This window comes from Drosophila innubila, chromosome X (genome assembly GCF_004354385.1).
Source record: "Drosophila innubila isolate TH190305 chromosome X, UK_Dinn_1.0, whole genome shotgun sequence".
NCBI lineage: Eukaryota > Metazoa > Arthropoda > Insecta > Diptera > Drosophilidae > Drosophila > Drosophila innubila.
Window position 1 is genome coordinate 5383321 of NC_047626.1, and position 15852 is coordinate 5399172.

The following is a 15852-nucleotide window of genomic DNA, read 5'->3' on the forward strand; positions in this document are numbered from 1 at the left end:
GACTGCTTGACTGCTTGACTGACTGACTGACTGACTGACTGACTGACTGACTGACTGACTGACTGACTGACTGACTGACTGACTGACTGACTGACTGACTGACTGACTGACTGACTGACTGACTGACTGATGACTGACTGACTGACTGACTGACTGACTGACTGACTGACTGACTGACTGACTGACTGACTGACTGACTGACTGACTGACTAACTGACTGATATTTGTGCAGCTCAAACGATAAGACCTAGGAGTCTGGAAATTTGACATAACATAGCTGAGACAAATTTATCGTGCTATAAGATGGCGTTTTGAGAAATTTGCACTTAAAACATATTATGGGAAAAGAAAAATAATTTTGTTGAAATTTTTAAGAAATACCAAATAATTCTGTAGTTTGTGACTTTGATTTTAGTATATGAATTTTTTAAATGGCTTGAAATTGAAAAATTAGTCAAATAAAAACTCTTTTTACCTTTTATTTTCAGTAACATTTATGATCTAAAGAAGAACTTGTTAAATATAAGCAAATAAGCTAATAAATTAGCTTTAATTTCAGCCAATTCGAATGATACAAGTGCATTCAAGCCCTTCTGCTAGCCAATATGCCCCAAAAAGCCAAGCCAAGACGTAAAGTTAACCAACAAACATGAAAAAAAGAAATGTTGCCACTGGCTGTGAAACTTTGATGCTGAACTCCGTTTGGAGTCAGATTCAAAGTTTGTTTCGGTGAAAATTTGCGATGACTGCTTCGATTTTTTTTTTGCCATTTCTAACAACAAAATAATTCATTTTCAATTAAAATCGTATCAGTTGACGCGCTTGCCATTAACAAATAAGATTTTTTGGGAAATCACAGCTACAATTCAACATTATGAACTTAATTGTTGCAGTTCAAATTGTGTTGATACTGATAACTAACTTCAGTATTTTTTTTTTTGCTTTCTTCATTTTTTTTCCGCAGTTCATCCGCTGGTGCAAGTGCCAAATCAATTGGTTGGAGCTCCGGTTCTAACGGACGTCACATTAATTTGCAACGTTGAGGCATCGCCCAAGGCCATCAATTATTGGCAACGCGAGAATGGTAAGTACCCAGGACTCTATTGGCTTATTGGTTTGCCATTCTTCCCGCCTTTCTCTTTATTATCTGCTCTTCTTTTTCGGTCAGTTGGTATTTGCAAACCTTTCAATGCCGCAATTTGTCTTTATTTGGTTCGTGTTTCGTTGCTGGAATATTTTGATGCTCAAATGCATTTGACGTATATTGCAAACGTGACACACTTCAAATTCTAGTTTCCCAATTCTCAACTTGAAATTCTCCATTTCCAATTCCTTTTGCTTTCTCTTTCTCTTATTTGCTTACTTCGTGCCATATGTCACACATTTCTGCCAAAAACTAATTCATTCTTTATTCGTTTGAAATTGCATTTGATTTTTTTTATTTATATTTAAAATAATAAAGTTATTATAACTTTCCACTTTACATACAGTGGCTCTCAGCTTATTTGACCCACTACACTTACATACTAAAAACTTTAAATTAATTTATCTTTTAATTGGAAGCAAATGAGAATGAAATCTAAGCGCAGATTCGTTAATTAATGTTTAGGCTAAAACAAAATATTTTCCTTTGTATAAATTAATTTATAAGCATTTAAAATTAAAACAATAAAAAATATAATAACAGAAAAATTAACTATTTAAAATTTGAAAAGCAAGTTTTACTTTTATTTTATTTAAGCGTTAAAGCAAATTGCAAAAAAAGAAATTCTAAACCAAATTTTGTTATTTTCCTAAATATAATTTAAAAACTACTTAACTACTTATATTAAGAATAAATAAAGATACAAATAAAAGATGTATTATTTAATGCATATAAAAAGAATGCTTTTCGAATTCGGAATTTTTGTTTCCAAAACCAAGTATAAAATATTTTTTTGAAATTATTCTTTTTTAATTATTATTAATATTTCATTAAATTTTGTTTTTCTCGTTTTCGACTTTTTCTGTCACAGGTGAAATGATTATAGCCGGCGATCGTTATGCCCTCACTGAGAAGGAGAACAATATGTATGCGATTGAGATGATACTTCATATTAAACGACTGCAATCGACCGATTTTGGAGGCTACAAATGCATCTCGAAGAACAGCATTGGGGATACCGAGGGCACCATTAGGCTATATGGTATGTGAACTATATTTTTACATGAAACTGAGCTATTAAGAATATTACCGAAAGCAGTTTAAAAATTTCTGGAAATATTAATTTGTGGAACCAACTAAATAATAGAGCGCTGTATTACATTTTCGACAACTTGTTTCAATGACAGCTATATGATATGGGGGTCCGACTTGAACCAACTTTGGTCAGGATATATAAAACCAAGCTAGATACATATTGCAAGAGTTTGGTTATGATATATCGAAAAACAAAAAAGTTTTTCATTCTAAGACTTGATTTTCGCCCGATCGGTCCTATGACAGCTATATGATAAACTTGTCCGATTTCAATCAACTTCTGTAAGGATGTATATGACTAACTTAAATGCATATTTTATAAGTTTGGTTATGATATCTCGTTAAACAGAAAAGTTTTTCATACAAAGACTTGATTTTCGACCGGCTGTTCCTATGGGCGCTATATGATATAGTCATCAGATCGAAAAAAGAAACAAGCTTGATCTGCGTGCAATATGGAGGAATCTGCATACCAAATTTGGTGTCACTAGCTTTTAAATTGTTCTTATAATTTGAATATGCAATTTTTTATGTTGATTTTAAGGCGGTAAAGGGGGCGTGACCAAATTCTGAAACAAACTTGATCTGCTTGCAATATAGAGGAACCTACATACCAAGTTTGGTGTCTCTAGCTCTTGTAGTCTCTGAGATTTAGGTGTTCATACAGACGGACGGACAGACAGACAGACAGACGGACAGACAGACAGACAGACAGATGGACAGACGGACAGCTATCGATGCTGATCAAGAATATATATATTTATAGGGTCAACCCCAATTTTAATTGTTATTTCTTCTACTCTGCAGAAATGGAACGTCCTGGCAAAAAGACGCTACGCGAAGAGGAACTCAACGAAGTAACGGTAAGTTCAAATCACACACACACACACACTTAATGAATAAATATCTACCCCTCCAACTGCCTTCCCCTCGACTATGCTCCACAGAAGAACGAGGTGGTGGTCAAGGAGAATCGTCACGAAGATGGTTCTCGCAATCAAAATGGCCGCCTTTACAAGGATCGCAGCCAGGAGGCGGAAATGGGCAGCGGAGCAGCAGCAGCAACAACAACAAAAACAATAACAACAATGCGGCTAATAGAGACACTCGTTTTAGCCCTGGTCGTATTGTTAACAACAAAGCTCTGCTGTCCGTTAAAAGGTAGCATACGGAATGGAACCAATCAAAGTTCCGGAACCAGTAAGGCGCTTGAAGGAGCAACAGGGTCAAAGGCGACACTTGACAATTATAACAATAACTACAAAGGACATTTAGTATTATAGCTTAATTAAATTGTAATTCTAAGAAGGCATAACATCAACAACAACAACAAAAACAACACACACACACACACACACACACACATGGCCAAAGGACAAGAGCAACCACAGCAACCACGCCCCCTAAACTTTAAGGCTGAGTTCAGGGGGAATTTTTGTGGTCCAATAATTCAATACTAAAGTAAGTAGTTAAGTCTAAATGAAAATTGCTAAAATGACAAAAGAAAAAATTGGAAAAATTGAAAAATGCGTTTAAATGTTACCTCGTTAGTGAAAGAAAATAAAACAAAAATCCAAATAAAACAATACAAAGTCAAAGCAAAGAGGAAGAAATTTTTGTTTTCGGCATGCCGAATACTAAAATACTCTTGCAGATGGTTCCGATGACAACTTTATGTTCCAGAATCAAGATACACCTTTTATTAGTTGGTTCAAGTAAAAAAAAAACCCTTATAAAAAAAAAAAAAAAAAAAAATAGATATTTTTCATACTGGAAATAACTTTTCAAGGGTTCTTTCCTATATCATCTGTATGTTATAGGAAGAGTAATTCGTTCTTGATAAAATGGTATCAGTATTTGGAAATCGAATTTTCAGGACTATAATTTTATTATTTTTTTTATTAATACTAGTTATAATATTTTTTTTCTGACAACATTTTATGATATTTCGTTCGTTAACCGGCTCAAGAATATAGACAAAATGGATATACCCTCTGCAAGGGTATTTTTGATAACTACGAGTAAATGTTGAAGAATTAAATGTTGTTCGGTTCTTTGAATGGCTTTAGCTACTCCAAGTACTTTATGTGGTAAACCCAATCATATGCATATACCGTAAATAATCAACCCGATAAACCCAATTAGCTTATCATGCCGACATACGAGTATATATATATATATATGTGTATTTATATATATACTATATCATATGCGATATTATTATTTGTTTCGATATAAAACTATATGTACGTTCATCATGTATGGCTAGGTTTTAGGGCGTTCTGTATATATATACAATCTAGTTATATACTTAGTATATTTCAGCTCAAAATACACGAAAAACATTTGATGATAAATATAAATATTTATACAAGTTATTACGGACTACGGAATTGTAAATATTTGCACCTATTTGTAGTATTCGCAATCGTTTGTTGCTTTTCTTATTTGTTAAACAATTAAGAATTGTTGATTTATCTTGTTTTCTTTGGCTCGACTTTTTTTTATTTTTTTTTTTTGAGCTCATTGATTAGGTTAACACATCAGATACATCTAGTTTAAAAAGTGAAAAACTTAATGAAAGTCTTGTTTTTAAGGGAAACCTATTAATTGATTTAAAATTATGGTTCATTTGAGCTGAAAAAATAACTATCAATGATTCAAAGTTAAAATGAACCAATTTTTAAATCAGTTTTCAATTTTCAAGTCTCTTTTTCGTATAAAAAACCTGTTCTCTCTCTCTTTCTCTCACTTTAAGCTAAAAGCTTAAGAGCCTACATAAATGTGTGTTCAGCTTAATTCCATGTTTAATATTGTGTAAATTGCAATAAAGTCAAAATGTGCCAAATGCAACTAAAAATAATAAGAAAAAAAATTAAAATAAAATCCGAAAAATACATATATATGATTGTGTATGTGCATATGTGTTCGATATTCAATATATGATAATAGCAATTGCTATGAATTGGTATTTGTATTTATAATCCTGACAAAGCTGAGCATAAACTAAGGAAACAAACAAATGGAATCTACAATAAATATATATAAAAATACTCATAAAAACATAAAATGAAACTCCCACAATCCAGCCACGCCCCCCAAATCGCTACTACTTAATACTGACTAACCAAGACGTACTCTGACTTAATATACGTATTACAAATGTATTAGTAAAAATGTGAAGGAACATAAGGAAAATAAAGCAAATAAAGCAGAGAGCGAAATGAAAAGAGAGTGACAGAACGAGAAAGAAATACATTTTAAAAAATAAATAAAGTTAATAATAAAAAAAATATATATATATATACAATACATAGGATATAATGTGGTGTCTTTTTTTTTTGGAAGTGGATGTTGATGTGAACAATGTGGATGATAAGATATCGCATAGCAAATCAAAGTTACAACTATAAGTAAAAATATACATTAAACCTCGATAAAACAAAAGAAGAAAGAAACAAAATTAGCGACAATTCAAGAAAAACATAAAACTAAACGCAACTATTATTTAAGCTAAGTTTAACTAAGTTAATCATACAAAAATTAATGAAAAGACAACAACAAATAATAATCGTAATGCATTCAATGTCTACGCTACAGAAATTCATCCCCCCTATATATAAAAAAAAAAATATTAAAAAACTAAAAAAAAAAAAAAAATGTGTTTTCCTTTCCACTTTCGCAACAATTTCAGTCAGTTCGAAAAAAATATACTTTACTGCAATTTTACTATAATTTACTCTATACTAAAATCCGACAAATTGCAAAAGAAATTGCAGAAAAATAAAGAATATATTTTCTGTTAAGCATTTCTGAATTATTTAGCGCTGAAATGAAATATGAAATTGTTGAAAATATCTGACGAAAGTGTAACTTAAAACACTTACAATAAACAAAAAAAAATAAAATAAAAAAAATAATTGGTATTACATATGACAAATACTTAATGGAATTTTGCAAAAGTTTCTGCATATTGACAACTTAATAGAACGGTAACTGTCTGGTTTTCTTCTTAAGTTTTATGTATATAAAAATCGTTTCTATTTGTATTGTACATTTCTGATCAAGACCACAATCAAATAAAATAAACAAACTGTACGACAAACAAAATAAAACTAAAAATAAAACCAAATTTAAGTGATCAACTAAAAAACTGCAAAATAAAGAAAAATACATACGAAAATATAGAGTTTTTATTAATTGGGTTGGGGAAAGAAAATCTATATTTATGTATTTGTTAATTAGAAAATTTTATAAGTTATAAACTTCTTTATTGGCAAATAATATTTACTAGCAGCTTAATAGTAAAAAAAAAGGTAAGTTTTTAAAGCAGGCAATCCTATTAAATTCATTCTGAGTTTAACATAAAACATTCACGAATAAATCGCTATTTTTAACAGTTTTCTCAGCTAAAATTCAACTGCTGTTTTCAGTAATTTTGCAGCCTCAATACTTTATATCAAGTATATGACTTTATGACAACTCTATACAGAGAACTTGGGCATCAGCTTTTAATGGATTCATGTCAAGGAAGTTGCCCAAAGTCTTGAATAACTTTGACAACGCTTCAAATTTGATGCATCCCACTTTATCTCTCTCTCGCTCTCTCTCTCTCTCTCTGTTTCTATGCTACTCCGTCTCTTTCTCTCGACAACTAAAGACAAAAGCACAAAGCGTCGCTGGCATGACGTGGCAACTCTGGGCAGTGGTATGAGCTTGAGTTACGCTGTAGACGACATCAAATCATTAGCAGTGCATAAAGCGTGAAACCAGACACACAAATAGACACAGACAGAGATGGAGAGGGAGTTGGAGAGAGAGGGAGAAAGATATAGTTGAAGACAGACATGCAGATGAATTTAAACTATTAGCAACTGGAACATAGAGTGGAACGTAGCAAGGTAGTAAGAGGGTAAACACTCGTATTAACCTCTTACCCACCCTACTGCTGGTGCATTGTGCATTTCTGTTTCTGTTTCTGATTCGGATTCGGATTCAACGTTCTGGTTAGCATAACCTGCACATTACTAAAATCCTCTCTATGTAAACGCAATCTTTGGATGCCGCTTCCCACTCTCCCCCTCCCCTTCCCTCCCTTAACCCTACCAAACACACACAATGCACATGTAAAAGATGCAAATGTTAAGATATTTTTTCCATTTGCCATTTGCATTTGCCAGTGCCCAAAAACGACTTGAAACTGGAACCAACTCCAACTCCGGCTCAGACTCAGACTCAGGCAACATTGTCACACAAATTATTCATTTTACACTCGTCTCTTTGCGCTTGTCTTTTGATACCCTGTAAAACAGCAAAGATGCAATAAAGCTTACTTACAACTTTGTTTGTTACCAAGCAAAATTGGAAAGTTCATTGGTTTTTGAAAGTTCATTGCTGGCATTTTATATAGAGTGGAGTCTAATACGGACTGTATAAACTTTAGGACACAGTTAGGAATCTCGGACCCCGACTGATACCAATCAGAACGTATTCGCAAAGCAGAAATACTTATATTTCGAAACTTTAATAAAATTTTTTCAAATTTTTTTACACACACCGCTTTCGCAGACTTAATCTCGGGATATTTTTAAGTTAGACTTCTGAAATTTGATACGTAGTCTCTTATATCAAAAATGTCATTAAAAAGCCTTTCAACTTTATCAGATACCTTATAAATCGTTCGAATACGCTAGAAACAAATTTAAGTTATAAATTTTAAGGCTTAAATTTCATCATAAGCCAGAGTGTTTTTGCCAAATTAATTAAATAAGTATGTCTATGGTATTACAATGATTGCCTAGTTATTGACATACATTTATAGGGTATTTACAAGTTGGGCATGCCGTCTCAATGCGCTGAATGTGCTGCATACAATATAAATAACTCAGGCAGACTTGTGCATATTTTGTAACTACAACTTAAACTAAATACACACACAAATAGAGAGTCACACACACACACACAGATTTACACACACACACACACACACACACATGCACATGGCAGATAGACAGATGAATGTTGTTGCTGTTGGTTACCATCATTTGACCAACAAAACACACTGTATAATATTTGTATATAAATATATTTCTGTGGATTTGTAAATTTCAATATATGTGTGTGTGTGTGTGTGTGTGTGTGTGTGTCTGTATGTGGTGTATGTATGTATTTATCCTTTTTTGAAACAAATCAAGCTCAAATGGCAATGTGCATTGTCCACGCATGCAACTTTTGTTTTTCCCTCCGCATTTTCCTCCTCTTAAACAATTGTGGTTTCTGTTTTTCAATAATCAAGGCACGTGTATGTTTTGCCTGTGTGTGTGTATTTGGTGTATGTGTGTAGAAGTGTGTGTCTATGAGTTGTGTGTGGTTTGTCACTGACCACTTTGTGTGTGTTAAATGCACAAAACGTTACAATTTTTGGCATTTGTACCCAAAAAAAAAAAAAAAAAAAAAAAAAAAACAATTTTAATTTGCAATTCTTCTGCTGCTTCTTCTTGCCACTCTTCAAGTGATTGACATCATTTTAGGTTCAGTTCGCATTGTTTAAATTTCCACATTAAATATGAAGCTCACACCAGAAGGCTGTTTATGATACCCTGCAGAGAATAACTTTTTTTCTAATTTTAATTACCCAACTCCTAATTTTGGTTTTTTAATTTTTTCAAAATTCATGGTTCCTTATTTTGTTTTCTTTATTTTTATGTTCAAATTTTATTAAGTCCTTAGGTATTATTTGTCAAAATTTTTACAAAGAATCATATTTATTTGATTCAATTCAATGTGTGGCTCTCATTGTTTGTGAATTTGTTGTTGAATGCAAATGTTATGAGATCCTTATTTAAATAAGCCTATATAAACTTTAATATTAATACAGCTGCTGTTCGATTTGTGTATGAGTGTGTGTATTGTTGTTATGTTGCAAGGGTAAATCTCAAAAGAAGAAATTTAAACAATTGAGCTGTGTAAATAATTTCTTTTTCTCTAGCTTCCATTCTTTTAATAGGTATTTTTTTCTCTTTCTCTCATTTTTTTCTTTTAATTACTTTCCCACCATTTTCTTATTTCATGTTCACTATACTTCTTCCTTTCTCTTGTCTCTCTCTCATTCTCTATTTCTTCTTATCTTTTTCTCTACTCTCTAAAAGAGTCTCTCTCATCTTTTAATTTGACTTTTTCTTCTTTTCTTTCTTCAGTTATAAAATATCATCTTTTACGTATATATTCTAAAGTCGACAGACTTAACAACTACGTTACATCTACTAGTCGAGCATACCTGACTGCCTTAGGTGTTGTTGTTTCATTTTCCAATAATTACAGGGTAGCTACGAGTCGCACAAGCCCGCAGTTACTTTAGAACTACAGGCATTTACTAGTCGACCATACCCGCCTTGCTTATATGTTGTTTCTCTAGTATTTTTCAAGGTCCACGATTTGTCTACCTATTCAATAATTACTAGTCTTGCATACCCGCCTGCCTTAGTTGTTGTTGTTTTTCTTTAATTTGCCAAAGTTCATTGTTTGTTTTTCTCATTAATAATTACAGGGTAACTACGAGTTGTGCATACCCTTAGTTACTTTACAACTACAGGGTATTTACTAGTGGAGTATACCCGCCTTGCTTAGATGTTGTTGTATCTCCTTCATTTTTCAAAGTCCACCAGTTGTCTACATCTTTTATAGTTACAGGGTACCTACTAGTCGCGCATACCCGCCTGCCTTAGATGTTGTTGTTTTTCTTTCATTTTTCAAAGTTCATCGTTTGTTTTTCTCTTCAATAATTACAGGGTAGCTACGAGTTGTGCTTACCCGCAGTTACTTTACAACTACAGGCTATTTACTAGTTGAGCATGCCCGCCTTGCTTAGATGTTGTTTCTCTAATATTTTTCAAGGTCCACCATTTGACTACCTCTTCAATAATTACAGGGTATCTACAAGTCGTGCATGCCCGCCTGCCTTAGTTGTTGTTGCTTCTCATTCTATTTTTTTGCCGCTTTATATTTTTTACAGTTTGGCGCAAATATTTGAGAATTTTAATCGCTTTGTTGTTGTCGCGCGAGGCGTGTGGCATGCAACATAAAACTGCAACAGCAGCAGCAGCAAAGGGGCAGAGAATAGGGAAGAAGAGAGAAAGTAGGCGTGCCAAGGGCAGAGAGTGAAGTAGAAAATATTTGAACAATTCCAAAATGCGATGGTAAAGTGTCTTAAGCGGTTTTTGTTTGAATGCGAATGCGGCACTGGAAGAAAAGGGTCAGAAGGGGGACTGGAGAGGGGCAGAAGAGACAGCGAGCTAAGGGTTGGGTTAGGGTAGGGGCGGTGGGCGTGGTCAGCAGCGACAGCAGCGAGCAAAGCAAAAGCGTTGCATACTTTTAGGCTCAACTGTTTGTTTGTTGCGTTGTTTGCTTGCAACGTTTGTCCCGCGTTGTTTACACCACACACACACATACACAACACACACACAGCACAAACACACACAACACACACACACATACATTACAAACACACACACAGCACAACACAACACACACATAAAGTTACATTTATTTACTGTGCGCATGTTTTATTGTTAACATTTAAAATATTTGCGCCTGCATAAAATTTTGTTGCCTCTCCCCAATCGCCTCTTTTCTCCCACCCTCCCTCTCCCACCCTTTCCCACCACCCATTTCCACTTTTTAGACCAGCATTTTTTTCTACTCTTCTCTTGTGTATTGTTTGCTTTCCCCACATGCGTTTATTTACTTGCCGTTTGTTCTGTTTAAATTCGGATTAAAGCAACATTTTTTTATTTTTTAATTTGTTGTTAGTTTGTTTGTCGCTCGTGTGCAAAATTTGTTGATAAACAGTGTAAAAACTGTTTGGCAAACATTGGCTCGATTTCGCTAATAAACTATTTGCATAGCGTTAACCATTTCGCTTTTATTTACCCAGCAATATTACAATGCAATATTGTATTATGCTCGTATTGTTGGCAAAGTAAATTTGCTTAAATTATTTGTTTAAATTGCTTACAACTTTAATTAATGATTTAAGCAAAATCTTTAGATTTACTTGTATGATTTTGTAACAAACTTTGAAGCCTTCTTTTTTATTATTTAACATTTTTAATAACTAGCAAGCAACAATTTATGGAAAACATTTTTAATGGAAAACAATTCTTTTAATATCTTTTAGTGGCAATATTATTATAATTTTCAGTAAAAATAATTTATTTATTCAACAATATGACGGACTATCGCTAAAAAATGTTTTATATTATTTAATGACAGTTTAAGAAAATTAACTAAAAATATATTAAAATTTTTAGTAATTTCAAAATTTTTTTTAACTAAATGTCAAAAATATATTGCTTAAGTTCACGACAGATAATCGCTTTTTGTCAAAAAAAAACCGTTAGTGTCAGGCAAGGCTGCAAACCTCCAAAATTTTCTTAAAGGTTCGGTTCGGCGGTTCGAACCACAGAGCAAGACATCGGTTCGGTTCGCGAATTGGTTTATATATCCTGAACCCAAGGTTTGGGTTCGAACCTTGGTTCAATCTCATACAAAAAAATATTTGTTTTGTAATACATTTTTCTCTACATTTTGAACTAACTAAATTTTTATTTTAAAGAAATCAAATTTTGATGATATAAATTGAATTTAAGATTTAAATATGAGTTATATTAATCTGAAGTCTCAAGCAATTGCGTAGTAAAAAAAACCATAAAATTTATGTTATTATATTTTTTTTCGAACCGAACCTTTTATTTTAGAAAGTGGTTCGGTTTGGGTTCGGGTTCGCAAAGTAAATAATTTTAAGGGTTTGGTTCATGATCCGGTTTTGGCTGCTTAAAAGCCCGAACCGAACCGGTTCTACAAGGATCGGCTTAGAACCGGTTTGCAGCCTTGGTGTCGGGTAAAAATCTATAAAAAGCGTCGGTGCTCACCGATAAAAAGAGGTATTATCTTTTTCAAGTTTTCCAACGGCTACTTTCGGTACATTTCACTTAAGTTCTCAGTGATTTCAAATCCAATGTTAAGAAAATAAATTTTTTTTTGTCTAAAAAACTGAAAAACAAAATTTCGAAAACAGAGTTTGTATAGCAAAATTTTGACTCGCTTTAAACAAAATATTTAAATTATTTTTAAGGTTCTTAAAATTCAATTTTAAAGACTGTAAACTGGCTAACAAATTTGCAAAAACTAGTTTGACAAATTGATAATGAAAACAATTTACAGTTGGTTGTACGGTACGATGCATTACAGCCAAAGACCACGCCCAGGGGCGATGGATGGGCAATTGGACAGGTCTAGGAAAAATGTAAACGGAAATCGCAACGTGTTGCCCAAGAGAAAAAAAAAGGTGCAGGCGAATCGAGCTTGAAATCAACTGAGGACTGTGCATAGAAATGGTAGTAGAAGAAATGTACAGACAGGGAGACAAACAAAGAGAGAGAGAGAGGGGGAGAAAGAGACAGACAAAGTGAAAAAAGCTAAATTTTTGAAGCAGCCCCGCACATTAATGTGGAGCACATTAGTGCACGTAAGTGTATTAAGGATAATGGATGCACTCATAGATATTTCGCTGTTTGACTGTCTGCATATGGATAGAATAACAGTCAAGGAACAGGAGAGAGAGAGACGAGAAGGGAAAAGAGATAGAGAGAGAGGGAGAGAAGAAAAGGGGAAACTGACTGCGGAAGGAATAGCATGCTGAGTCCGGTTACATGATATGCAGGTAGCAGGAGTATTTTCACAGTGTGTGGCAAGCTCTGTTGAATTCACCTGTCTATGTATGTGTATGTGTGTGTGTGTGTGTGTGTGCTCTACATAAATTATAGCAGTATCTGTGTGTGCAATGGCAGCTGGTTATACGAATATTCAACTATTATCTGCGCCTTTCATTTTGTCCAAATCTAAAAGCGACCCGAGAAATTTCCGTGCTTTTTAAAGACAGCAGAAACTTGCAACATTATGTTAATTAGAACAATTGCCCCACTGTTGATAGGCGATTAAATGCACAAGTCAGGGCTGATATAATCAAGTAATCGACTAATCGAGTATTGAGTTAATAAACGGAACACTTAATCACATTTACGGAGAAGAGGAAATAAATGGTAAATGCAAATGTGTGTGGAGAAGCAGGAAAACAGTTAAATAAATACTGTAAATTTTGCTGAGAAGCAAATGGAGAAGTTAAGCAGAAGCTGAGCAAAAAACTTCCTAATTGGAAGTGAGCAGGGAGAAGCAAAGTTAATAGAGAAGACAATTTAAATAAAAGAAAAAAAAATTAGAGAAGTAAAGTGAGAAGCAAATCAGAAAAACTGAGAAAACCAAAGAGACTAAAATAAAAATAAGCTAGATAAAAAGGCTAAGTGAGAAGAAAAGAAGAAGATAACTAAAAAAAAAACTGAGAAGTAATTGATGAAGTAAAGAGAGAAGCAGAGTGAACAGATTTTAACTAAACTTCGTCAGAATGTATAATATCAGCCCAGATGCATATTCTATTATATTGGTTCTGATATCTGAGCAAACAAAAAGAATTTTCATGGCAGCTATATGATATCACGATCCAAAAATAAAAACAAAATTGATCTGCCTATGGTATCCAGGAATCTACATACCAAGTTTGAATTCTCTAGCTTTCATGGTTTCTGAGATCGACGAGTTCAAACAGACGGACGGACAGACAGACAGATAGACAGACAGACAGACAGACGGACGGACATGGCTCAATTGACTTGGCTGTTGATCCTGATCAAGAATATATACATACTTTGGGGTATAAATATGATAACTAAGCAATTAAGACACTATGAACTAAGTAAAACTTCGAAGGACGAAGTAAATCCGGAATGGAAATGAGAAGTTAAGCGAGAAGCAAAATGGTAACAACAGCCGATAATGTTTTACAAATAGGATAACAAGGAAAGCTGTAAAGAATGGAACGAAATTACATGAAAGAAGCAAATTAAGAGTAGAAGTGAGAAGTAAAGGGAGAAGCAGAGCAAATAAGAGACTAATAGACTGCAAGCTGGAGAAGTAAATCCATGATAAACCCAATGACTGTTCAAATGATGCCACATAACGATATTTCATTTCGAGAAAGGGAAAAAGGATAAAAGGCATTAAAAATCAATAGATAGAAAATGCCCGAAAAATGAAAAATGTTTGACACAAAAATATAAGCTGCGATTTCACAGAGTGAGAAAAAAATTATAAAAACTAAAGCGAAGTAATAAAAAAAGATATGTGCTCACCTTTTTTGGCAAGTGCATGAAATGAAATCGGAAATCTATTTCCACTCACTGAATGGTAAATATACCATTCATATAAATACTTATAGAAATCTATATATATATATAGTAGTGTGTATTGAGGAAGGATATTCGTATACTAAAAGCACTTTTATCGACATCATTGTCAGCGGGAATTGTCATCATAAATATTTGATTGTTGCATCAATAAAAGCTTATGACACATAAAATCCATAATTTCAATTGTCGCCCACGGCAAGCGAAAAGAAGAGAGAGAGAGAGAGAGAGCAGAAGGAAGGGAGCAAAGGCAGAAGGGGAGATAATGTAGCACAGAAATCGGATCAGCCGCTGGCATCAAGGTTAATGCAGCCAAAGGAGCGAACAATAAATAAAGAACGATGTCGACAAAGGAGGCGGCAAACTCAGGCACCTTCATCAATTCATCCTTCCTTCCTTGCTTCACTGCAAATCCCAACAACGAATGTTCATGTTTTCCCCGGCATTTCCTCTTCTTTCTGTGCTACACCGCAAAAAATCGGGGACTCCGGCATAAAATCAATTCAATACGTTGTCTGAAATACTGTAAGCCCGAATTTTCTCAAATCAAGTACAAAATTCTAGATTCAAGCAATATTTTTTCACAGCAATATTTTGATTTTCGGGTTTCTGTTCAAATTTCTAAAGTTATATCAAATATTTAAGGCATTTTTACTATTTGAGTGTTGAGTCATCATCATTTATCCCCAAATTGTCTTAATTTTACAAAAATACCCTAAATACGTACATAAATAAAAAATACATGCAAAAACCAAGAATTTTTAACTTGAAACTTTAAATGTTTATTTTTTTTTATTGTGTACCTACCGCTGACAGCCTCTCTGCCCCTCTAGAGTCACATAAATCAGCTTCGTTCTCTGTCATCCTGATGCCGTATTCAGGCATTTTAAGCGTGTTCCGCATTAAAATTTCACTAGCAATTCGCCGGCAAAAAAAAATACTAAAATAAGAGATAAAAAGCAGTGACTTAAATATCTTCTACAAAATTAATGAAATTTGAATGCACAATGAATTAAGAGGCCAAACCATGATTAAAATGACATTCCGCTTGAAAATCGGTTAAGTTTTGACATAGTTATGCAAGCTTGAAGTTGCGAACTTAGAAACTTTACAAGTCAAAATATTTGTTCGATTCAACATGATTTTTTACAAGAAACTGAAAGGTCTTAGAATCAGTTTAAAAGTGTTGTTTTATACTAATTACGCTATAAGGAGTCCATTAAAAGGGAAAACTTGAGATTTAAAATTTTGAATTTTCGAAATTTCAAAGTTGGGATACTTCGATACCAATATCTAGTAGAATCTAGAGGAAAATAT

The 15852-nt window shown here is 33.5% G+C and overlaps 1 protein-coding gene across 1 annotated transcript in view; it reads left to right on the forward strand.

The window, feature by feature from the left end:
* LOC117785038 (protein amalgam) overlaps window positions 1-3551 on the forward strand; it is a 24436-nt gene extending 20885 nt beyond the window's left edge. The window contains exons 6-9 of the mRNA XM_034622923.1: window positions 965-1084; window positions 2016-2186; window positions 3047-3102; window positions 3187-3551. Of these exons, the coding sequence (XP_034478814.1) occupies window positions 965-1084; window positions 2016-2186; window positions 3047-3102; window positions 3187-3522 (683 nt within the window). The 3' untranslated portion in view covers window positions 3523-3551. The remainder of the gene's footprint in view (window positions 1-964; window positions 1085-2015; window positions 2187-3046; window positions 3103-3186) is intronic.
* The last annotated feature ends 12301 nt before the right edge of the window (window positions 3552-15852 follow it).